General features: G+C 45.2%; 1 protein-coding gene across 1 annotated transcript; it reads right to left on the bottom strand.

The window, feature by feature from the left end:
- Positions 1 to 5,419: 5,419 nt before the first annotated feature.
- Positions 5,420 to 24,732, bottom strand: LOC133644884 (uncharacterized). Its single transcript, XM_062039636.1, has 4 exons — positions 24,568 to 24,732; positions 24,132 to 24,463; positions 24,033 to 24,069; positions 5,420 to 6,121 (listed from the first exon to the last, which is right to left on the bottom strand). The coding sequence occupies exons 1-4, from the start codon at positions 24,730 to 24,732 to the stop codon at positions 5,543 to 5,545; spliced, it is 1,113 nt and encodes a 370-aa protein (XP_061895620.1). The 3' UTR covers positions 5,420 to 5,542.
- Positions 24,733 to 25,341: the final 609 nt, after the last annotated feature.

Below are 25,341 nucleotides of genomic sequence, written 5' to 3'. Positions count from 1 at the left end.
TGTATTTTATTGTCAAAATGGCCAAATACTCTTTACACAATTCCGATAATGAGGAATGAATCATAAATCAGGGATGAAATAATCTTATAAACAACCACTAGATGAGGACATTGACTAAGTGTTCGACGCGCCAACTAAATAGTCACAAAGTCGTCCTAATAATACACACAAGTCACATAAAAGTCACACACTTGAACTTTAAGACAACATATTTACTTACCAACATCGCTTTGTGGAGCCCAGGAGGAAAAAAAGACAAAAAGTTACAACTTTCACTAGAAATACTCAAGGAGGCCAGGGAGATTATTTCCCAGCATGCATTGCAACTTCCAGAATGCTCTTTTACATGTCAGTCACAGAAATGATAAGAAATAACAATTAGGACTTTTTATCTCATAAGTACTACTTATCTCATAATTACAACTTTTTATCACATAATTACAACTTTTTGTCTCTAAATTACTACTTTTTATCTCATAATTTAATTTTTTTATCTCATAAGTACAACTTTTTATCTCATAATTACAATACAGTATCAAAGAAGAGAAGAATAAGTGATTATTACATTTTAACAGAAGTGTAGATAGAACATGTTAAAACAGAAAATAAGCAGATATTAACAGTAAATGAACAAGTAGATTAATAATCAATTTTTACAGTTTGTCCCTCATAATGTGTACAAAATAATAGGTAGATAAATGACACAATATGTTACTGCATACATCAGCAGACTAATTAGGAGTCTTTGTTTGTTTACTTACTTCTAAAAGACAAGTTGTCTAGTATGTTCACTATTTTATTTAAGGACTAAATTACAATAATAAACATGTTTCATGTACACTAAGATTTTTTGTTACAATAAAGACAATAATGACATTTTTTGTGGTCCCCTTTCTCTAGAAAAGTACCGAAATAATTTTAGTACCGGTACCAAAATATTGGTATTGTTACAACACTACCTTACACTCTGTTCCTCATCGTTAAATTAGTTCCATGTAGTTCCACCTGGTTCCCTCTCTCAGTGCTGGATCATTGTACTTTGTAGTCTACCTAACCTTGTATAACTTTCCCGGTGCTTCCGGTGCACTTCCCAGCTGCACTATAGTTTTAACTCTGTCATTAAATTGACTTTACCTGCACGCCGTCTGCTGTTTCCTGGATCGTAGGGTCAGGTCCAAAACAGCAATGCTCACCTGAGCCTGACACAATCAATCAAACTTTATTTACAGTATATGTCACTTTTTTACACAGACAAGTGGCAACACAAAGTGCTTCACAGCAGAAATCAAAGAAAGAAGAGAAGACAAGACACGCACACAGCACTAGTGAGCATAACAAAACATGGCATGGCACTGAGGATGGAGGAAAAACGCCACCTTGGGAGGCGTCCACGCTGGAGAATAACTAAAACATTCCCGTAGATTTTTTTGATGGGCTTCCTATCCGTACCCTGAGCCTCTGGCATGGGTCGTTGGAAACCGGCATGCTTTTAAGATGGCACCAAGTGTCTGAATCAATGATTTTTAGGTGTAGCCATACTTAAAATTAGCTAAAAAGCTAACCTAAAACGTTAGATTGCTAATACGAGACATTAGCATACATCCAAGATAGCGCCAATCATCAAAAATCATGATGTGTAGCTTTAAACATACGAAGTTAGCTAAAAAGCTATCAATATAGGTTAGCATGCTAATGTTGGTATGCTAATATAAGAGACATTAGCATACTTCCAAGATGGCGCTAAGTATCAAAAATCATGATTGGTAGTTTTAAACATACAAAGTTAGCTAAAAAGCTAGCAAAGTAGGTTAACATGCTAATATAAGGGACATTAGCATACTTCCAAGATGGCGCCAAGTATCGAAAATTATGATTTTTAGGTTTAAACATACAAAATTAGCTAAAAAATAACCAAAATAGGTTAGCACACTAATATTAGTATGTTGACATAGTATATATTAGCATACTTCAAAGATGGCGCCAAGTATCGAAAATTATGATTTTTTGGTTAAAACATACAAAATTAACTAAAAATGACCAAAAAAGGTTAGCATGCTAAAGTTAGTATTTTGATATAGCAGACGTTAGTATACTTCTTAGATGGCGCAAAGTATCGAAAATTAGGATTTTTAGGTTTAAACATACAAAAATAGTTAAAAATTACCAAAATAGGTTAGCATGCTAATATTAGTATGTTGATATAGTATACGCCAAGTATAGAAAATTATGATTTTTTTGGGTAAAACATACAAAATTAGCTAAAAGTTACCAAAATAGGTTAGCATGCTAATGTTAGTATATTGATATAGCAGACGTTAGCATATTTCCAAGATGGCGGCAAGTATCGAAAATTAGGATTTTTAGGTTTAAACATACAAAAATAGTTAAAAGCTATCAAAATAGGTTAACATGCTAATGTAAAGGACGTTAGCATACTTCCAAGATGGCGCCAAGTATAGAAAATTATGATTTTTTTGGTTTAAACATACAAAATTTGCTAAAAAAATGTTAATGTCAGCAAATGAGCTAGTAAACAACTAAAATGTAGGTGGTACATTAAATCAGACATGTAAGTGTCAAAAAGACAAGCAAAAGAGGTTGGTAGAATAAAATAAAGTTAAATTAAATTGGACATGTAAGTGTCAAAACGACAAGCAAAAGAGGTTGGTAGAATAAAATAAAGTTAAATTAAATTAAATTGGACATGTACTGTAAGTGTCAAAAAGACAAGCAAAAGAGGTTGGTAGAATAAAATCAAGTTAAATTAAATTGAATTGGACATGTACTGTAAGTGTCAAAAAGACAAGCAAAAGAGGTTGGTAGAATAAAATCAAGTTAAATTAAAGTGTCAAAAAGACAAGCAAAAGAGGTTGGTAGAATAAAATAAAGTTAAATTAAATTAAATTAAATTGGGTTAGGGGCTAACCTAACCCTCTACCCCTCCTAAATGGTGTAAAATCCATCATATTTCAAACACAATGATATAACAGTGGAAATATGACGTCAACATCAAATGTAACTATACAGAGACACGTGGTATAGAGTCACTGTACGTGAGGAAACATAATGATAAATTGTGGAAAAACACAGCCACAGCAAAACAAAATCACTTTTTATCAAAGGCCTCAACGATCAACAGATCCTTTCTGATTGCTGTACGATACGCTTACTTGCTCACGGCATAACCTCGGCGATCTGCAGCAGCTGACCTGAAGAATCCGGGTCACGGCACCATTTGTAACAGTAGCTGTTCTGCGTTGTGTCTATGTAGTGAGGCACACACAGGAGTTGAGTCTTGGAGGATTTATTCACCTTTTTTTGATAGAAACAAAAAGAACAGAGCGTCATACAGTCCACAGTACACAGGATTTCTCTCCACAGCTCCGAGCATCAGTGCTCACTCTAGCCCATGACTTCAATTATTTATGCTTACATGTGGAAATGATAATAATAATAAAAGGTAAATAAAGCATAAAAGAATCTCTAATTAATTAATTAAATAAAAAACAGTATATAAAATATATACATCAGCAAATAATATTATATATTAAGAAAAAGGGACTTTAATATGTGCAGCAATTTACCTCATTTTTCCCACTCACATCAACTCATTGTATATTTTTCTACACTAAACTATGCCAAAAAAACTCATAACAGACATACCTTTTTTTGATAGAAACAAAAAGAACAGGGAATCACACACAGTCCACAGTACACAGGATTTCTCTCTACTACAGAATAAAGAAAGAAATAATGCACACTCATATTAATGCCACAGCGGCACACAGGATGTCCACACAGACACGCAGCAGAGTTTTTGACCTGTGCGCAAACTCACGAGAGCGTCCGCCTCTCTCTGGCTCCTTCTCTTCCTCTCGCGCTCAGCATCCGCTTCTCGCTCAGCTGCGTGTTTTGCTGCTTGCTCTCTCTTCTCTCCGTTCAGCCTTTTGCGTCGTCTTCGTCTCGCTCTCGGTCGCTTCCGCTCTGCATCTACTGCTGGCTCTCCAACTCTCCTTTCGCCTCTCTCGGCTGTCGCGCTTTTATACACAGAGAGGGGATTATTTGATTTGATTGTGACCAGGTGCGCGATCCCCGCACCTGGTAACAATTGCGGCGTCGAACTTGGCGCGCACTGCCTCCCTGTTGGACTGCCGGCCACACCTCCTCGCCGCCATCTTGGAGTCGGTCCCGGCGGGGCACGGCTCGCTGTTGGTCTGCCGGCCCCGCCTCCCCACAGTCCTCCATCGCCGGACGCAAGCCGGGAGTCCGACCGGCTGAGCCTACTCCCCCCCCCACCCACCTCCTTTTGAGGGAGCGGGAAGTGAAGACGGCCACGACCACCTGTGCCCCCGGTCTTCTCCTCCTCCTTCACCTGTTCTTTTTCTTCCTCTTCTTTGTCTTTGTCTTTTCCTTTGTCTTTTCATTCTTCTTTGTCTTTTTGTTTTCCTTCTTCTTCGTCTTTTTCTTCTTCTTTGTCTTTTTCTTCATGCCAATCTTCGTCATCATCTTCATCCCAATCTTCGTCACAATCTTCATCCCGCTCTTCGCTACCAATTTCCTCCCAACCTTCGTCATCATCTCGTTCGGATGGCCACTCGCCGCCCCCCTCCATCTGGTCCACCAATGCTTGCAAGAGCCGACTTTGCTGTCGGCTGCTTGCCGAAAGCTCTGTGAGCGAGCCTATGAGAGCCCACAGGGGATCTTCCTTCCCAGCCTCTGGTGGTCCTTCCCGGTTGGGCGCCGAATGTGACTGACTCAAGCCGTCGTGCAGGTTCGCAGGACCACCAAGGAAGGGCATTGTCACGAGCAGGGTTGACTTTCTTTTATTTTTGCAAATAAACCTCAGTCCCAGGTCTAGTCGCTTTTCAGCTCCGGCTCCACCTGCTTGCTCTTCCGCTTGCTTTTCACCCGCGCGTCGTCGTCTTCGTCGTCGTCTCCCTTGGGCTCTGTTGCGCTCTCTCTCAGCGTCCGCCTCTAACTGGCTCCTTCTCTTCCTCTCGCGCTCAGCATCCGCTTCTCGCTCAGCTGCGTGTCTTGCTGCTTGCTCTCTCTTCTCTCCGTTCAGCCTTTTGCGTTGTCTTCGTCTCGCTCTCGGTCGCTTCCGCTCTGCATCTACTGCTGGCTCTCCAACTCTCCTTTCGTCTCTCTCGGCTGTCGCGCTTTTATACACAGAGAGGGGATTATTTGATTTGATTGTGACCAGGTGCGCGATCCCCGCACCTGGTAACAATTGCGGCGTCGAACTTGGCGCGCACTGCCTCCCTGTTGGACTGCCGGCCACGCCTCCTCGCCGCCATCTCGGAGTCGGTCCCGGCGGGGCACGGCTCGCTGTTGGTCTGCCGGCCCCGCCTCCCCACAGTCCTCCATCGCCGGACGCAAGCCGGGAGTCCGACCGGCTGAGCCTACTCCCCCCCCCACCCACCCCCTTTTGAGGGAGCGGGAAGTGAAGACGGCCACGACCACCTGTGCCCCCGGTCTTCTCCTCCTCCTTCACCTGTTCTTTTTCTTCCTCTTCTTTGTCTTTGTCTTTTCCTTTGTCTTTTCATTCTTCTTTGTCTTTTTGTTTTCCTTCTTCTTCGTCTTTTTCTTCTTCTTTGTCTTTTTCTTCATGCCAATCTTCGTCATCATCTTCATCCCAATCTTCGTCACAATCTTCATCCCGCTCTTCGTTACCAATTTCCTCCCAACTTTCGTCATCATCTCGTTCGGATGGCCACTCGCCGCCCCCCTCCATCTGGTCCACCAATGCTTGCAAGAGCCGACTTTGCTGTCGGCTGCTTGCCGAAAGCTCTGTGAGCGAGCCTATGAGAGCCCACAGGGGATCTTCCTTCCCAGCCTCTGGTGGTCCTTCCCGGTTGGGCGCCGAATGTGACTGACTCAAGCCGCCGTGCAGGTTCGCAGGACCACCAAGGAAGGACATTGTCACGAGGAGGGTTGACTTTCTTTTATTTTTGCAAATAAACCTCAGTCCCAGGTCTAGTCGCTTTTCAGCTCCGGCTCCACCTGCTCGCTCTTCCGCTTGCTTTTCACCCGCGCGTCGTCGTCTTCGTCGTCTCCCTTGGGCTCTGTTGCGATCTCTCTCAGCGTTCGCCTCTCTCTGGCTCCTTCTCTTCCTCTCGCGCTCAGCGTCCGCTTCTCGCTCAGCTGCGTGTCTTGTTGCTTGCTCTCTCTTCTCTCCGTTCAGCCTTTTGCGTCGTCTTCGTCTCGCTCTCGGTCGCTTCCGCTCTGCATCTACTGCTGGCTCTCCAACTCTCCTTTCGTCTCTCTCGGCTGTCGCGCTTTTTGAACAGAGAGGGGATTATTTGATTGTGACCAGGTGCGCGATCCCCGCACCTGGTAACAATTGCGGTGTCGATCTCGGCGCACACCGCCTCGCCGCTAGCTCGCCGTCCCCGCCTCCTCGCCACCATCTTGGAGCGGGCTCCGTTGTGCCCTGCCTCCCTGTTGGACTGCCGGCCACGCCTCCTCGCCGCCATCTCGGAGTCGGTCCCGGCGGGGCACGCCTCGCTGTCGGTCTGCCGGCCCCGCCTCCCCACACTCACATCACTGAGAAAATGGCCGAGGAGGACTGAGCAACCCTCCTGGGTACACTTGCAACAAGAGGTGCCTTTTACACCACCTCACACATTGTCAGGTGTTTTGCTTTTTTCACTGTGCTTATCCCACACTTGAAAGGATGTACCAATGCTCAATGTGGCTTCTGGATTTCACTCAAAAGACGAGACCGTTGTTATTTTTTTCCTTTTATTTTTTTTTAGTTTGCAACAGTTTCTCCAAACGAAGAAAGAGCTTTTTTTTTTACTGTTTAGTCTTTTTTAGCAGTCTTTAGGTGAAAAACCTTTAAGGACAAAACACCACAAGATTAACATGCTGTAAAAAATCTATCAAATATCAATCCCATAATTTACAATTATTATTTAGGCTATCAAACTCTTAACCATTTAACAAGTGCAAGAAAATGGACTAATCTTTTCCCTTTAAGTTAAAACAGATTTTTTAAAAATTTTCTAAACATAAATGCACCAAGATACATATAAAATATATTTAACCCCAGAAACACAATAGATAAGTGCAGCAGAAAACCCAATATGCAAATACATAAATACCTAACCAATTAACCACCTATTTTAGGTACATATTTAAGATCCATATCCGATATAAATGTATTATTAATTTAGCAGCAAAACACTCAATCTTAAACGCTGTCTACTGGTAGAAAAATGCCCCGTTTCCTATGCCCTCACGAGCAGCCGATGATCCAGCACAGTTAAATCCTACACTTTAAATTGAGCGGCTTCACCCTCCTGATGAAGCAAACTGCTCCAACATTTATCAGACCAAGCAAAGAAAACACATCAACCCTTCCTTACCAAACAACAGTTACGGAAAACACTGTGTGTATTTAGCTTCCAGACTAAGCACGCTACATGCACACAACTTCCCCGCACCCCCCATCTCACCAGCGCAACAGGTGCGTCACACCCACAAAGAGAAATAAAGAGCAATCTCACCGGCTGTCCGTTCAGCTTTTGATTTTGGTACACTTTTGCCACAACTCTGGGTTAGCTGTAAGGAACTAAACCTTTCTCCACTCTGCGCTGCAGTGGCGTCTTTTGTACTCCTTGATTTGACACAGCTGTCTAATTACCGGGCTCGGGCACCAGCAGATGAGACGGGAGGGTGCCGCGCTATACCTGCGCGTGAATGTAAATAGATCGGCTCTGATCATATAAGCCGACTGGCTGAACTAATGCCGAATTATATACACCTTACCTGGGGTTGCCTAGATGAACAGGGGTGTGGATGTGCTCTACAGTAAAATATAATTTTATTAAGTGGAGTTTGACTGGTTGCCAAGCCGCTGCGGTTGCGAGCTCGCGCATCAGCTGACGAGACAGCTGTTCGCCGCTACACCTCCCACTCAAGCTTTTTGAACTTATTCCAAAAGGTTGCAACTGAGAAGGCGAACAACTTCAAACAATTTTACCACTAGGGGCACAGCTCTTCTACAGGTAAAATAACTACAAGCCGCCTGACATCTCTGCGCAATACCACACCATTAGACCTCTCTTTCCGGTCTCTAGAAACTGTGGGGTGGATCACTGGATGCTGATGGTGGACTGAGGCACAGTTGCCTGAAGTAACAAGAACCTCAACATCTCTGACAATGCCCTTTGAATCGGGAACTACTTTGACGATTCGGCCAAGCTTAAACTATCCACGCAAAGCGTTCTGATCACAAAGCCAAACAACATCACCAAGAGAGACATTTCTTTCTGTAGCATGCCAATTTGATCTAACAAAAAGGTTTGGGCCAGCAAGCTGGCACCATGCTTTCCAGAACTCGTTGACTTGGACATGGATATCTTTGAGCCGCTTGTAGGGACAGTTCTAAAACTCAAAGGATTTGAAGTCACCACTGTGAGATGCTCGACCCAGGAGGAGAGAGTTTGGCGTCACGTACTCCACACGGTCCTCCCGACTCTGGATTCTTGCATCGATAGGACGCTCTTTTGCCAGGTTAGCTGCCATTCGGAGGGATGAGAAGAACTCGCTGACGGTAAGATTTGTCGACTTGCTCAAACTTTGAAGGGCCCTCTTGGCGACCTACACGGCAGTTTCAGCAGCTCCATTCCAATGTGGTGAGTCGGCTGGGAGCACTTTCTATGTCCAGGTTGTCCCATTCGCCGCTGCATACTCCTCCAGGCTTGCTCTGTCTAGGCTCTCCAGGAAGGCATACAAATCCTCCAACAAGGACTTTGCGCCAAAGAAGTTGGTCCCAGGATCTGACCAAACCTTGAGAGGGTGACCTCTGATGGCAGTGAATCTCTGGTAGGCCATTAGGAAGCCCTCTGTGGACATGCTGTTGACCATGTGTATGTGCAGGGCCCGGCTCGCCATGCAGCAGAAGATGACCCCCCAGACCTTCATGGATACTCTCCTTTTGACATCATCCTTTACCAGGTAAGGTCCAAACAGGTCAACTGACATGAACTGGAATGGTGCAGCAGGTCTTGATCTCTCCACTGGTAGGTCACCCATCACCTGTTGAAAGACTCGAGCTCTGGCCTTCCTGCAGCGGACACACTAATTGACAACTTTCTGGGCTAGCCGTCTGCCTTGCACAACCCAAGGCCTCTTTCGCATTTTAAATAGAGTCCCGGCAACACCTTTATGCCCTTCTTGGTGACTCCGGTATGCTAGCAGAGTCCCCAGGCATGTGTCAAATGGGATCAGTGGAACAGCCAAGCCATCTTCTTTGAAGTGCTGGATTCTGCCTCCGCATACCAATAGGCCACTTTCCTCATCCCTGTATACGACCAGCCGGTCTGTTGTGGTGCTGGGAAAGGTAGCTTATGCTTGTGCCGCCAGACAGAAGTCTCGGAAGGCGTCGCTGGATATCCATAAGGCTTATGACTGCAGCCCTGGCAGGAGGTCTGTGCAGATCGGCAGGGCTTGAGATTAGTTCCGGTTTAGACTCCATCTTTCCTCCAGCTACGGTCAGGGCAGCAACGAAGGCCTTTTTCTGGATGCGAATGAGGTTCTCTCTGGCTTCAACAGTAACATCTTCGGCGGCCTTCACTGGCCACTCACTCTCTGGGAGACTTAGGCACTCAGGACTCAACAGCCACTTTGATATTGAGGGGCCCAGGTATCCACCACCAGTCTTGGACATGTGTACTGCCTTGGATCTCCCCAATTCTGTTGGCAAAAAATGTCTGGTAGCTGTAGCTTTCCTGTTGGATGGCTCCCAAGACTGTCTGGCTGTCAACCAGGTGGTTCCACTTTTCCACATAGATGCTGCAGTGCTTCTGGAAGTGCTTTTTCAGACGAGCTGCATAGACTGCTCCGCAGACCTCAGCCTTGACAGGGTTCCCAATGTTGTCTAATTGTGTCAGCCTGGCTTTGGCTTAGACCAGTCCTCTGGTAACTCCCACAGAAGGTACAATACGGCACCGTAAGAGCGTTCACTACCATCAGAGAAGGTGATACCACAGGGCTTGGAATACGGGTCAGGTGGCATCAGGGCTCTGATGAATTTCAACTGGCTGAGCTCAGTGTAGTCTTCAAAGAGACAGATGGCATCTTCCCGGAGGCTCTCAGTCAAAGGTGCACCCCATGTATCTACTGATGGACCGTAGTTGACCTTAGCTTCCTGGAAAGCTCTCCTCACAAAGATGGCTCCCTTCTGTTTGACGGGAGTTGCAAGACCGAGGGGATCGTATAGCCCAGAAACTTGACTGAGGAGCTCTCTTCGGATGAGTGGATCTGGCACCTGCGCTCTGACTTCCTCTCTTGACAGGTTTTCTCAGAGTCTCATTTTCTTTCTCTTTTTGGAGTTCACAGCTACCATCAAGTGAAGCTTGTCACTCTCAGGATCATATCCAAGGCCCAGGGCTTTATTGTTCCCCTCAGAGAGTTGGTTTGGGAGGACCATCACTGGGGGTTCTTCCTTCTTTAAGTGGCTTGATTCTGACCTCCCAATTTGGCCGTAGTAGACCCATGCCTTCATGTAGAATCCTCCGGCTTACAGGATGTGCTCAACATTTGAGGTTCTTTGCTTGAGCTGGCTCAGATCATCATGCGAGGTCAAGATGTCATCTACATAGGCGTCTTGCTCCAGCACTCGACGCGCTTCTGCAAGATGGTGAAACATTGGCAGGTTGGCCGTCTCCCACATGGCGACTTAAGCGATACAGCCGGCTGGTTTATCGCCTATGTTAACCCTGGTGATGGCATATTCCTGAAGTCGTCTTCCTCAGAGTCTCTCCACAGGAAGTGATGTAAGTGTACTTCCTGGTCCTCAAGCCATATAGAATTATACATTTTTTTAATGTCCCCAAGTGCAGTGAAGACACCTTGGCAAAACCGGATGAGGACAGCACGGATGTCATCAAGGACGTCTAGACCCTTGATGAGCAGGTCGTTCAGGCTCTGGCCTCTGAATTTCTGACTACTGTTCCAGACAAGGCGTACTGGTGTTGTCACCGAGTGGGGATTTGGTGCAATCAAGTGCCTGATGTACCATACGGGTCCAGACTAGCTTGCCAACTCTTCTACAGACAGCTTGACTGCAGCGTTCCGCTCAACCATCTCGTGGACTTCAGCTTTGTAGGCTGCCTCCCATTTTGGCTCCTTTGCCAACTGCTTCTTAGTCCTCAGGAATGTTGCTTCAACTGCTCTCCTGTTTGGCAATGTTGCCGGATCCTCCACCCAAGGGTACTTTGCAGGCCAGTGTGGTTTCTCGCTGTGGTGATTTCCATTGATGTATGTCAGTCCACTCTTTATTTGCTATAGTTCCCGCTTCTCAGAGATTGTCATCTCCTTTCCTCCAGGTTGGCAATTCCCACATCTGCAGCCGCCACACCTGGGCTCACACACAGCCCCAATGCTGTCCCACCTCCACCAGTCCATGAAGTCTCGGCTGGCAGCAGACGTGACTGCTTGGGACAGTTTAGGTGGATGAACTGGGTTCTTTCTGGTATGCTCCTCGTACGCAACAGCTGCTGCGTACATGGAGTGGGCGAAGTGGGTTCTGGATCCTTGGGCTGTGACTTTAATATTTTCCATGAGTTCTGGATGAGAGCCACCCACTGTTTTCCCAAGGGGACCATCCCACAGGACAAGGTCGCCAATGGAGCGCACTTTTTGAGGGACGAGTTGGCCTTCCTTGTGGCTGATGAGGAGCTTGATTTTAGTGGGACGGACCAGTTCATGACAAGGGACATCAGGAAATATCTTCTGCAGTGTTTTGGGTGGTATGTGGCGATTGACCTCTGCAATGCTGTCCAACCCGTAACAAACAAGCTGGTGGGACCTCAGGGTTCCTTTTACAGTTGCGACCCGGATCTTCAGGAGGTAACGCTTGGTTTCCACCGTCACTTGCATACCCCCGACTGCATGAACTATGAGCGCCACATCCTCACTCCTCAGGTTCAGCTCACCAGCCGCCTCATGAGTGATGTAGTTCGTATCGGACGCCAAGTCTATCAGGGTTCCGATCCTCTGTCCATCATTTACATTTACAGTAACATCCAGGATCATCATTATGACAGGATACTCTCCAAGGCCATTCTCTGCCAGCAAGCTCCTCTCAGGTACAGCTGAACTGAATGTCTTTGAGACAGAGTTGGGCTAGGTCTGGGGTCAGGCGTGTCAGGAACTCTTCCTGGGTTTCTGTGAACTTTTTCCATCCCCCTCTTGCTGGACTAGGCTTTGGTTTCCTTGGCCCATCTCCTTTACTTGCAGCTTTGGGACACAGGTAGTAGTGATGACTCGGACCTTGAGCATCCTTACACCCCTCGCTTTTGCACAGAAAGTTGGTCTTGCACTCTGCATCACCATCGTGGACCTCCAAGCACCTGCCACAAGCACCCATTTTTTAAACTGCTTCCTCCTTCTCTTCTGATTTGAGAGCTTTGAACTTCTTGCAGTAATAGAGTCTCTTTCTGTGGCCCCTTTCTCCACAGACGACACAGGGTGCTTGGGCGCTTGAGGAGTTAGTGCTTTTTGTTCTTGCATGTTTTTTGGGGGCTTTTGTCTCCCTCCTGCTGGGGTCATCGTACCTGAGCTGGTCCAGCTGCTCATAAATCTTTTCCTTACTTCTTAGAAACTTGAGGAGTATGTCAAACCTGTCCTCAGGTGACGAGGCTTCCTCTTCCTCTCCTGCGGATACATGGACCAGCCACTCCTTCTTTAAGCCCTCTGGCAGCTTACTCTCCAGGAACTTGGTAACGAGTGGATTTTTCAGGGCGCCAGTGTTTCGCAGTTCACTGAGGTCATACAGGGCTTTTTCCACGATTTGCATCAAGTCCACAATCTTCCTGGGTTGATGACTTTAGACGGGTGGCAGTGCCTGCAGCTCCTCGATGATTTCCAGGGCAATTGCTGTTTTATTTCCAAACAGATTTCCCATCACACAAAATATTTCCTCTGCCGCCCCATATGATGACAGGCGAAGGTCCCTTACGACATTGTCTTCCAGGCTGCCCAACAGCTGGATTTTCTTGATTTCCTTGGAGCCATTCAGTTCACCTTGCTTTTGTAGTGCCTCCCACTCTTTCATCCGCTTGTTGCTGTCAAACCGTGGGAGTGCTGTGGGTTTCAGTTTGACAGCGGGTGAGTAGTGTGGCATCTCCTCAGAGGATTCCTTCTTTTGCAGCTTTGCCTGCAGTAGGGTAGCCTCGTCAGAAATGAACTTTTGCAGCGTACTCTCCACATTCCTGGCACGCTCCCGGAAGTCAGGTCGCTCTCCTTCAGGGACCCACCGAGTCCATTGGCACATGGTTCCTTTTGCCATTTTCACCAGCCCCTCAAGGTTGCTGAGCATCAGTTTGTATACCTCCAGCTTCAGGCTCGGTTTGCTTGCCGCCAATCGCTTGCACTCTTTTTCAGCTGCCTCCAATACAAGAGAGAGTTCGGAGCAGCCAAAGTCTTGCCATAGAACCTTCTAGACCAGGGGTCACCAACCTTTTTGAAACCAAGGGCTACTTCTTGGGTACTGATTAATGCGAAGGGCTACCAGTTAGATACACACTTAAATAAATTGCCAGAAGTAGCCAATTTGCTCAATTTACCTTTAACTCTGTTATTATTAATAATTAATGATATTTATCTTTGTGGAAACACTGATCATCTTAATGATTTCTCACAATAAATATATATAGAAACAGATAAATATCAATATGCAACACTTTATTTTTATATTTTCTCTAAGTGCACATTTTTCAAATTGAACATTTTCAAATGATCACTTCTAAGACAGTCTTGTGAAATCACAATATCCCATTTTAACTAGCTAGCCACTAACATTTTTTAACAAATCATGAATTACTTTGCACCATGTTTGTACAAATAATAACTCATGTAAAATACAAAAGTAAACTCTCAAATTTTTAAATCATGTCACACTTTGAACTGGACACCAAATCTGTTATCTGTTTCTTTGTCAGTTAGTGGGAAGCCTGGCATTGCATGCTGTTAACTAGTGTGTTGTACTCTGGTGTGTAACTTGACACTGCAACTCTGAGTGAGTCTTGCAGATGTGCATCAGTGAGGCGTGTTCTGTGTTTGTTCTTGATGAAGTTCATGTCAGAAAAGGCTGATTCACAAAGATAAGATTTTTCCTTATTGTTTGCGGAACCTTCTTAATCTTTTGGACATATTTTCACAGCAATCTGGCCTTAAGCTTAATTATGATAAATGTAAAATGTTTAGGATCGGAAATCTAAACGGAACGTCCTTTCGAATGGAATGCAAAGTGCCTGTTTTGTGGACAGATGGACCAGTTAACATACTTGGTGTTGTTGTCCCAGAAAATCTGGAAGATCTAGGCTCAGTAAATTATGATAATTGACTAAGAAAGCTGGACAAAATTATGCAATTATGGAAAGGGAAATCCCTAACCTTGTATGGTAAAATGTCTATTGCCAACTCGTTAATTATTCCTCAATTTATTTATTTGTTTTTGTCATTACCAGCTCCATCACAAAACTTTTTTAAGATTTATGAGCGGAGGGTCTTCGATTTTGTCTGGAACGGCAAACCAGAAAAGATTAAAAGAAAGGTTTTGTACAAAGAGTATGAATATGGGGGCCTGAAACTTCTCAACCTTGAAGCTATGTGTCTGTCTTTAAAAGCATCAATTGTTCCAAAGATGTATTTAAACATTGAGTGGTACACAAATGTCCTGTTGGACAAAAAACATGTACTGTATCAAAAGAAATTGTATCATTTTTTACAAGTGATCCCCTCCCAGAGAGTCTGCTAGGAAACATGGCGGGGTTCATAAAGGAAACAATCCACTCATAGTGGTGTTTTCAATTTTATGTGCCAGAAAAAAGAGACGATATTTTGCAGCAGTTAATATGCATGAACTCTAATATTGTAATAGATGGAAAGCCTTTCTTTTGGAGAAATATGTTTGAAAGAGGAATCATTTTTGTCAATGATATCGATGAGAATGGTAAAATTATGAAGTATGATGAATTTAGAGCTATGTATGGTGATGCTTGCTCAAGCTTTTCATTTTATCAACTAACTGGAGTAATTGGGAAAATATGGAAACAAATAATTAATTATGGAACTACTAAATTATTAGTTTGTAAACCTCTAATAAGAAATTCTAGTTGGCAAAAAGGAACTAAAATAAATAGAAAAATATATAATTTTTATTTAATAAAGACATCTTTGAAGGCTGCCTCATACAACACAAATGGAAAATGGGAGGACTTTTTTGACTGCCTGTTGCCATGGGATGCCATATTCAAACTTATCTATAAAACCACTATCGATGTGCAAAATCGTTATTTTCAAATTAAAATGATTTATAACTTCTTACCCACAGGGAAAATGTTAAAATTATGGAATATGGCAGAGTCAGATGATTGCCAATTTTGTTGTCAGGAGCCTGAATCCACCCTGCATTTGTTTTGGTATTGTCATATTGTGTCTTTGTTTTGGGTGGAAGTTGAAAAAATGTGTTTAAGGATTGGTTTGTTTATGAAGCTTAATGTGGTTTCTGTTATTTTAGGAGAGTTCATTGACAATCATGATTTTGTCAATTTAATTATAGTACTCGGTAAAATGTTTATTTTTAAGGCCAAAAACAGATATTCACTTAGTATTACTTTCTTTAAAACATTTATTCAGTATTTTCTAATTTTAGAAAGTTACATGGTTGAAAACGATAATGATGCCAAAAAACATTTAAAAAAAAGATGAGAAGTCCTCAAAGGCTTATTTTGAAAGTATAATTATGTTTATAGATTATATGATATCTGTTGTGTTCCCTAATTTGAGTGACCTGGACATAATCTGGACCGTACATAAATGCTTATTTTGAAAATGTAATTTTGTTTGTAAATTATATGCAATCTGTTGTGTTCCCTAATTTTTTTCTGTGTACATGAATGAAGGTGTGTGTTGCTGAGTCCGACTTGGACATTATCTGGACTGGGCCTGGTTTAAAAAACCCTTTAAACAAATCTAATTTCATTGACAACCTGGTCTGTTGAAGATAAGGCCCTTTTTTAAAAAATAAAATAAAATAAGATAAATAAATAAAAAACATTTTCTTGGATAAAAAAGAAAGTAAAACAATATAAAAATAATTACATAAAAAATAGTAATTAATGAAAATGTTAGTGGACCAGCAGCCTATACAATCATGTGTGCTTCAGGGACTGTGTCCCTTGCAGATGTGTTGTCTATGTTGTGGGAACCAGAATATTGGTAGCAGAAAGAAATAACCCCTTTTGTGTGAGTGGGTGTGGATGAGTGTGCATGGGGGAGGTTGTTTGGGTTGATGCACTGATTGAAAGTGTATCTTGTGTTTTTTCTATGTAGATTTAATTTTTTTTTTTTTTTTTTTTTTTTTTTTAAATTGTTTTTATTTATTTTTTTTAAAAAAATTTTTAGAACAGGCCCGCGGGCGACTCATCTGGTCCTTACGGGCGACCTGGTGCCCGCGGGCACCGCGTTGGTGACCCCTGTTCTAGACAGTATTCTCCACTTCCTCAAGCTTCTGTTCGCAGTCCTCTGCTGTTTTTCTCATATCTGCATTGATGTCCTCTTTAGCAGTAGGTTCAAGCTCCGCCTCCTCAGTCAAGGTTTCCACCACCTCATTTGCCTCCATTACCTTCTCAGCCTGAAGTACGACCTTGCTGAAGGCTTCCACCAGTTCTTCTGCTGACATGTTCTTGCAAGACTTCACCAGTAAGTTTGCCTGTCGGGTAAACCGCTGTTTGGCAGTCGTTCTTTCCCTCTTCAGCTGCTGCAGGGATTTTGACTCTGCAATTTTGGGCTTTGGAGCACTGGGCCTGGACACAGCAGTGGCTTGGCAGGGGCGTTGGGTGGACTTGGATGCGGAAGACTCAGTCTGGTTTGCTTAGGGGCTTTTTTAACCAGCTGGCACTGCGGTTTTTTACTGTCGAGTGTTTTGCTTTTTTTGCTGTGCTTATCCCACACTTGAAAGGATGTACCAATGCTGAATGTGGCTTCTGGATTTCAATCAAAAGACCAGAACGTTGTTTTTTTTCCCTTTTATTTTCCTTTAGTTTGCAACAGTTTCTCCAAACGAAGGAACAGCTTCTTTTTCCAATCTTTTTAGCAGTCATTACCAGTCTTTAGCTCTCTAGGTCGTCTTCAGACGAGCCTTCCATCGTTGCTTCCAGTCATCCCGATTCTCCATACATTTGGCCAGTTCCTCGGTACTCTGAGCGCCTGCATCCTTCTTGAGTATGTCCACGTATGTTAGTGTGGGACGTACTCTTGACCGATGCCCATGTGTTGGTTCCCACAGCACCAATTTGCTGGCTGGCAGCTCCTGATGCCTTTGGCAGTGTCCTGCTAGTCTAATTCTCCTTACAGCAACCTTCTCGCTCACCCTTGGTATTCCCTTGTAGAGGATTCTGTTGGTTACGTGCGCACTCTTGTTGATGTTAAGCACTGCACGCAGCATCCTGGTGTAGCATCCATCCAGAGACTTCTCCAGGATTGGCTTCAGGGTCCAGCATTCGCTGCCATAGAGGAGAACGGACTCAACTGTCGCATAGATGAAGCTGAATTTGATTTGGCGGGGGAGGTTGGAGTTCCATACACTGGTTATGCCATTCAGGGCCCTCCATGCAAGTGCCTTCCTCACTTTTAGATCTTGCTCAGTTGAGTTGATCCATGAGCCCAGGTAATTGAAGTCCTCAACTTCTTTCAGCACAGTGCCTCCTGTTGTTATCAGAGGTTGATGTTCTGTCTTTAGCAGTCTTTAGCAGAAAAAACGGCTGTCCGTTCAGTTTTTGGTTTTGGTACACTTTTGGCACAACTCTGGGTTCTCTGTAAGGAACTAAACCATTTCCCATACTGCGCTGCGGTGGCGTCTTTTGTACTCCTTAATTTGACACAGCCGACTAATTACCGAGCTTGCACACCAGCAGATGAGACGGGAGTGCGCCGCGCTATACCTGCGCGTGAACGTAAATAGATAAACTCTCATCATATATGCCGACTGGCCGAAATAATGACAAATTATATACACCTTACCTGGGGTTGCCTAGGTGAATAGGGGTGCGGATGTGCTCTACGATAAAATATAAATTTATTAAGTGGGGTTTGGCTGGTTGCCAAGCCGCTGCAGTTGCAAGCTCGCGCATCAGCTGACGAGATAGCTGGTCGCCGCTACAATAGATTAGCATGCTAATGTTGGTATGTTGATACAGCAGACGTTGGCATACTTCCAGGATGGCGCCGAGTATCGAAAATTATGATATTTAGGTTTAAACATACAAAATTAGCTAAAAACCACCAAAATAGGCTAGCATGCTAATGTTAGTATGTTGATACAGCAGACGTTAACAAACATTCCAAGATGGCGCCAAGTATCGAAAATTATGAGTTTTAGGTTTAAACATACAAAATTAGCTAAATAAAAACCAAAATAGGTTAGAACGCTAATATTAGTATTTTGATATAGTATACATTAGCATACTTCCAAGATGGCGCCAAGTATCGAAAATTATGATTTTTTTGGTTAAAACATACAAAATTAGCTAAAAAATAACCAAAATAGGTTAGCACGCTAATTTTAGTATGTTGATATAGCAGACGTTAGCATACTTCCAAGATGGCGCCCAGTATCGAAAATTTTGATTTATAGGTTTAAACATACAAAATTAGCTAAAAACCACCAAAATAGGTTAGCATGCTACTGTTAGTATTGTTGATACAGCAGACGTTAGCAAACATTCCAAGATGACGCTAAGTATCGAAAATTAGGATTTTTTTGGGGGGGGTTTAAACATACTATCCATCCATCCCATCCATTTTCTACCGCTTGTCCCTTTTAGGGTCGCTGGAGCCTATCTCAGCTGCATTCGGGCAATTAGCTTAAAAAAAAAAAAAAAAAAAGGTTAGCACGCTAATGTTAGTACGTTGATACAGCGGACTTTAGCATACTTCCAAGATGGCGCCAAGTATTGAAAATTAGGATTTTTTTTTTGGTTAAAACATAAAAAATTAACTAAAAATTACCAAAATAGGTTAGCATGCTAATGTTAGTATGTTGATAAAGCAGACGTTAGCATACTTCCAAGATGGCGCCAAGTATCGAAAATTATGATTTTTTTGCGTTTAAACATACAAGTAGTTAAAAATAACCAAAATAGGTTAGCATACTAATGTTAGTAAGTTGATATAGCAGACGTTAGCAAACATTCCAAGATGGCGCCAAGTATCAAAAATGTTGATTTTTTGGGGGGGTTAAACATACTAAATTAGCTAAACAAAAACAAAATAGGTTAGCACGCTAATGTTAATATGTTGATATAGCAGGCGTTAGCATACTTCCAAGATGGCGCCAAGCATAGAAAATTATGATTTTTAGGTTTAAACATACAAAATTTGTTAAAAACCACCAAAATAGGTTAGCATGATAATGTTAGTATGTTGATATAGCAGGCATTAGCATACTTACAAGATGGCGCAATGTATCGAAAATTATGATTTTTAAGTTTAAACATACAAAATTTGTTAAAAATGACCAAAATAGGATAGCCTGCTAATGTTAGTATGTTCATATAGCAGACGCTAGCATACTTCCAAGAGGGCGCCGAATATCGAAAATTATGATTTTTAGGTTCAAACATACAAATTAGTTAAAAAATACCAAAATAGGTTAGCATGCTAATGCTAGTATGTTGATATAACAGACGATAGCATACTTCTAAGATGGCGCCAAGTATAAAAAATTATGATTTTTTGGGTTTAAACATACAAAATTTGTTAAAAATAACCAAAAGAGGTTAGCAAGCTAATGTTAGTAATGTAGCGTCCAGAAGAAGTGCACACCAAATCTGACGCTCTTTTTAAACTTTTATTGAGCAACCTATACTAACACAGCTCAACTTATCTCAATCCTTCCACACGCACGTAAATCCTCATTCCTCATTTCCGCAACAACCCGCTTCCTCCTTCTTCGCCAATCACCTTATAGGCGTGGTACGTTCACAACAATGGGAATTCTAAATATCACTCACTCAAGAACACATCAACCTCAGCAGGTCGTTACGCTATCCCTCCCTTTCAAAGTCCCTCGTCCCCGAGGGGGACAACAAAATCTCTCAAGTGGGCTGGTCGCCGCCTAAGCCTCCGGGGTCTTGTCGGAGTAGCAGCGTTACCCCTTCCTGGGGAGGAAGTCACAGTTACATCTTGTGAAGGCCAGGACGAGGTCCCCGGAACGGAAGAACAAGACTCTCTAGTCCCTGGGCTAAGGCCCATTCTCCCTGGTAACTCCACTCCTAGTCCTGCAGGAGTACCCGTGCCCCGGTACGGTGCTAGCCGGTCGCGGTGCAGGACAACTTTTCTGCCATGGGGTGGGAGTTGGACCCGGTACACAACTTCCCTGAGTCTTTCTAACACTCTTCAAGGGCCCATCCAGTCACTGTCCAGCGCCGGGCATCTTCCCTTTTTCCGTTGGGGGTTGCACACCCACACAAACTCTTCAGCGGCGAAATGTCGCCCTTTTTCGTGCACGTCGTAATTCCTCTTTGGTCTACAGCCAGCATTCCGCAGCTGGTTCCTGGCAAATTCATGAGCTGAATCCAGCCGGTCTTGTAGTCTCTTAGCGTACTCCACTTCTGGTGGACCAACCGGCGCATCCGGAGGTCTACCCATCATCATTTCGGCAGGCGTACGGATCTCTCGGCACAGCATTAAAAGGGCCGGGGAGCAAGAAGTGGAGTCTTGAACTACTGACCTGTATGCCATTAACACGAGGGGAACATGGCAATTCCAGTCCCGCTGATGTTTACCCGTGACAATTGCCAACTGTTGTCCCAAGGTGCGGTTAAACCTCTCCACAAGCCCGTCACTCTGTGGGTGCAGGGGTGTGGTCCAGGTCTTCAGAGAGCCAAGTTTCTCGTACAACATTGCAAAAAGCCTTGACTCAAAGTTTCTGCCTTGATCGATGTGGATGATCTCTGGAGCACTGAACCTGCTGAACATACCATCTGCAATAGTTTCAGCTTCTTGGTCGGGCAGTCTGTATGCTTCAGGCCACTTTGTAAAGTAGTCCATTACTGTGAGGATGTAGCGGTTACCTCTTTCTGTGCGAGGGAAGGGCCCAAGGACATCTAACCCCACCCTCTCCATAGGACAGCCCGCAGGGAATTGCTGTAGCTGTGCATGTGATCTGCCTGCAGGGCCCTTCTTTGCCACGCAGCTGTCACACTGCTCGCAATAGTCAACCACATCTCTCCTGTGTTGACCCCAATAAAAGGCTTGGCGGAGGCTGTTTAGGGTCTTGGAGATACCAAAGTGCCCAGATCCCGGGGCCCCGTGCACCTCCTTTAGGACCGACTCTCTCAAAGTTTTTGGCACCACCACTTGCCAGCGGGTCTCCCCTGTGGCTGGTTCTCTCCAGCCTCTTTGTAGCACACCATCAGACAGATGCAGGGTTTCAGACATTGACCAGAGGCCTTTTGTAGCGCGTGAAAGCATGGCAATCTTCTTCCACTGTGGCCGCCGCTGCCCAGCCACCCATGCGCGAAGGGGCTCAATGGCACTGTCCTCTTCTTGTTCAAGCTCCCACTTCACTGCCGTGATGGGTGGCTGCAGCTGTCCATCGGTTGGCCCCCTTGCATCCACCACCGCACACAACACATTTGGATGGAGCCCCTACAGTGTGTCCTTTTTCTCACAATATTGGCAGTTAGTTACGTAGCAGGGCCGGCGAGAGAGTGCATCAGCACTGCCATGTTGTGCTCCTGCTCTATGGGCCACGGTGAAGTCATATGCCTGTAGCTCTTCAATCCAGCGCGCTAGCTGGCCTTCAGGCTCTTTGAAGTACATAAGCCACTGTGAAGCGGTGTTGTCGGCTCTGACTGTAAAATTAAGGCCGCCCAGGTAATATTTGAAGTGGCGGCCATCAGTGACTACCGCCAGTAGCTCCCGCCGGGTCACACAATAGCGCCATTCGGCCTTGTTAAATGTCCTGCTATGGTATGCGATCACCTTCTCGTCTTCAGGTGTCACCTGTGACAGCACCGCTCCGAAGCCAACATTGCTGGCATCAGTGTCCAAGACAAAGGGGAGACTGGAGTTAGGTGGGAAGAGGATGAGAGCCTCCACAAGCGCTCTCTGCAGTGAACTGAATGCTGTCTGACACTCTTCAGTCCAGGTAAACGATTCGCCCTTTTTCAGCAACCGGAACAGGCTAGCAGCAATGCAGGAGAACCCTTTCACAAACCGCCTGTAATATAACGCCAAGCCAAGGAAACTCTTCAGCTCATGCACCAACCTCGAAGTGGGCCACGCTTCCACAGCGCGCACCTTCTCAGGTACGGTGCGCGCCTCTCCAATTCTGTGTCCCAGGAACGTGACCTCCCGTCTCAAAATGCAGCACTTCTGGGGGTGTAGTTTTAAGCCTGCTGCCTTCATCCGCTCCAGCACAAATTGTGACCTGCCATGGCTGCTTCAAAGGACCCACCATGAACCAAGATGTCATCAAGGTACACAACACACTCTTGGCGGGAAATACCAGCAAGTACCTTGTCCATAAGTCTCTCGAACGTGGCAGGTGCGTTGCAAAGACCAAACGGAAGCACCCTTAACTGCCACAGGCCGGTCGTGGTCATGAAAGCTGTCTTGGGTCTGGCGTCGAGGGTAAGGGGGACTTGCCAATAGCCACTGAGCAGGTCGAGGGATGAAAACCGGGAGGACTCGGCCACCACATCCAAGGCCTCATCGATATGAGGATGGGGGTGGGAGTCTTCTTTCGTCACCTTGTTCAAGGGTCTGAAGTCGACACAGAAGCGCCACTCATTCACCCCCTTCTTTGGGACCATTACAACCGGCGATGCCCAGGAACTTGTAGGGGGCTCAATAAGTCCAGCACGTTGCATCTCTTGTAGGACCTTATCAGCTGCGGCCTGACGGGCCAGTGGAAGTCGTCTAGGTCTCATCCTGAATGGGTGGGCGTCCCCTGTGTCAATATTGTGATGGATGAGGTCTGTCTAGCCAACAACATCTTCAGAGAGCGAAAAACAGTGCTTGTAATCTAGCAAGAGTTGCCACAGCTGTCCTTGTTCACTCTGGGTCAATCCATCACAGTTTTTCCTCCAGACCTCTCTCACAACCGCAATTCTTTCCCCATTGTCGGGTGGTACAGCATCCATAACGGGGGTCTGCAGCATAGCCATCTGTGGAAAAGTAGCAGGATCGACAACCGGGTTGACTATCCTTTTGGCCGCTAATGTGACGCTGTGGCCAACAGAACAGCTTGATTGAGTGGGCTGTCTGAACATCTGGATAACATGCCCATCTGGGAAGATAAGGGTACCCCTCTTGGCGTCGATTACACAGTCCAGTGCTCCAAGCAGATCCACCCCAAGAATGCAGTCTTCCAGATTAGCAACCCACACCGGGTGCTGAACAGATGTGTTCCCCACCCCCAGAGTCACCACAACTTCCCCGACCATTGGAGTCTTCTCTGCGGTGACTGTCTGAAGCTTTACTAAGGTGGGCAAAATGGCAACCCCTCTTGACACCACCCCTGGCTTTATTATTGTTGCAGAGGACTCTGTGTCCACTAATGCTGTGCAACGTACCCCCCCACACAGTTATAGGAGCGTACCAACAGTTCCCTACCCAGGTTTGTCCAATTACCACGAGGTGTTCTGGCTGGCGATCTTTTCCGCTCACTGCCTTTACCCCTCTCTCTTGAACAACCTGTACTGTGTTCTCCTTGGGGTGACGTTGGGACATATTCTTAGGGGCCAGTATTGTCCCGTCTATACGGCCTCTGACCCGTTTCCCTTATTGACTCGGGTATGTGGGCAATCACGGCCAAGTGTCCGGCCTCCCCACAGCTCCAACATGTCTTAACACGCTGTCTTGAGCGTTGATCGTCACGTAGGGTGGCTGCCCGAACCAACTAGGTCAGCGACTCCATCCACGCTGGGTACCCCGGCACCAGGTCTGGCCCCTTTTGTTCTTTCACCCGAGGTGTATCACCAAGCACAAGCCTTTGAGCACTGGTGCACAGCATCTCTCTCTCTCTCTCTCTCTCTCTCTCTCTCTCTGTAGCCATCTCAAGGGCTGCCTGGAGGGAAGTGGGGTGGGCCAGGAGTGTCTGAACATGCAAGTCAGCTGGTAGAAGGGCCTGGAGGAAGTGATCGTGGGCTAGCTCCCCCTGGATGGCTGCAGGCATGTGAGCATAGGTGCGGTGGACCAGTCCCTCGATGTTGTTAGCCAAGTCCCTTAGTGACTCTCCTGGTCGCCGCTGACGACTGCAGAGCTCTGAGCGCAATAGGCTATCTACTGAGCACCGTCCAAATCTCCTCTTCAGAGCCCCAACAAGAGCTTCATAATCACTTCTCTCTGCTGGGCTTAGTAGCAGCAGGCTTGACAAGGCATCACCAGTGAGGCACATTGCAAGCTGGAGGGACATTTTTTCCAGAGACCATCTTCCAACCTGTGACAACAGTTCAAATTGGGCATCCCAGTTCGCCTTGCCATCAAACCTGGGAGTCTTCATTGAGGGCGGAATTCCCCCATGACAAGAAGCATGCGCTGCACCTGTCGACGCTGCCTCTCTCTCCTTCCTCCCTCTCTCTCTCTCTTTGCGGCGAGCTCCTCAAGTCCGAGATTCATACAGACATCTGCAGTCTCTGCCGGCACCTTAAGTCCCCACTTAATGTCCTTCCCCTCCCGTTCAATCTTGACAAAGTCGCCAGGAAACATCGTGGCACGTACCTCCCGATGACGTAGCAGGCTGAGCACATAAGCTGCGGCAGTATGCGCAAAGTTTTACTTCTGACACCAATTGTAGCGTCCAGAAGAACTGCACACCAAGTCTGACGCTCTTTTTAAACTTTTGAGCAACCTATACTAACACAGCTCAATTTATCTCGTTCCTTGCACACGCACGTCTGTCCTCATTCTTCATTTCCGCAACAACCCGCTTCCTACTCCTTCGCCAATCACCTTACAGGCGTGGTACGTTTAAAACAATGGGAATTCTTGATATCACTCACTCAAGAACATATCAACCTCAGCAGGTCGTTACAGTATGTTGATACAGCAGACGTTAGCATACTTCCAAGATGGCGCCTAGTACCGAAAATTATGATTTTTAGGATTAAACATACAAAATTAGCTAAAAACCACCAAAATAGGCTAGCATGCTAATGTTAGTATGTTGATACAGCAGACGTTAACAAACATTCCAAGATGGCGCCAAGTATCGAAAATTAGGATTTTTTTAGTTTAAACATACAAAATTAGCTAAAAAATAACCAAAATAGGTTAGCACGCTAATGTTAGTATGTTGATATAGCAGACGTTAGCATA

This window comes from Entelurus aequoreus, linkage group LG28, assembly GCF_033978785.1.
Source record: "Entelurus aequoreus isolate RoL-2023_Sb linkage group LG28, RoL_Eaeq_v1.1, whole genome shotgun sequence".
In the NCBI taxonomy this organism is placed as follows: Eukaryota; Metazoa; Chordata; class Actinopteri; order Syngnathiformes; family Syngnathidae; genus Entelurus; species Entelurus aequoreus.
The sequence above is the reverse complement of the archived record's forward strand: the minus strand, read 5'-3'. Positions and strand labels throughout refer to the sequence as shown.

Coding starts and splice junctions, on each gene's coding strand:
- LOC133644884 (XM_062039636.1), bottom strand. CDS start 24,732: ATGTTTCCTGGCGACTTTGTCAAGATTGAACGGGAGGGGAAGGACATT. Junction 24,464..24,567: donor GAGAGAGGCAGCGTCGACAG/GTGCAGCGCATG, acceptor CTGTTGTCACAG/GTTGGAAGATGGTCTCTGGA. Junction 24,070..24,131: donor GCCCTTCTACCAGCTGACTT/GCATGTTCAGAC, acceptor AGATGGCTACAG/AGAGAGAGAGAGAGAGAGAG.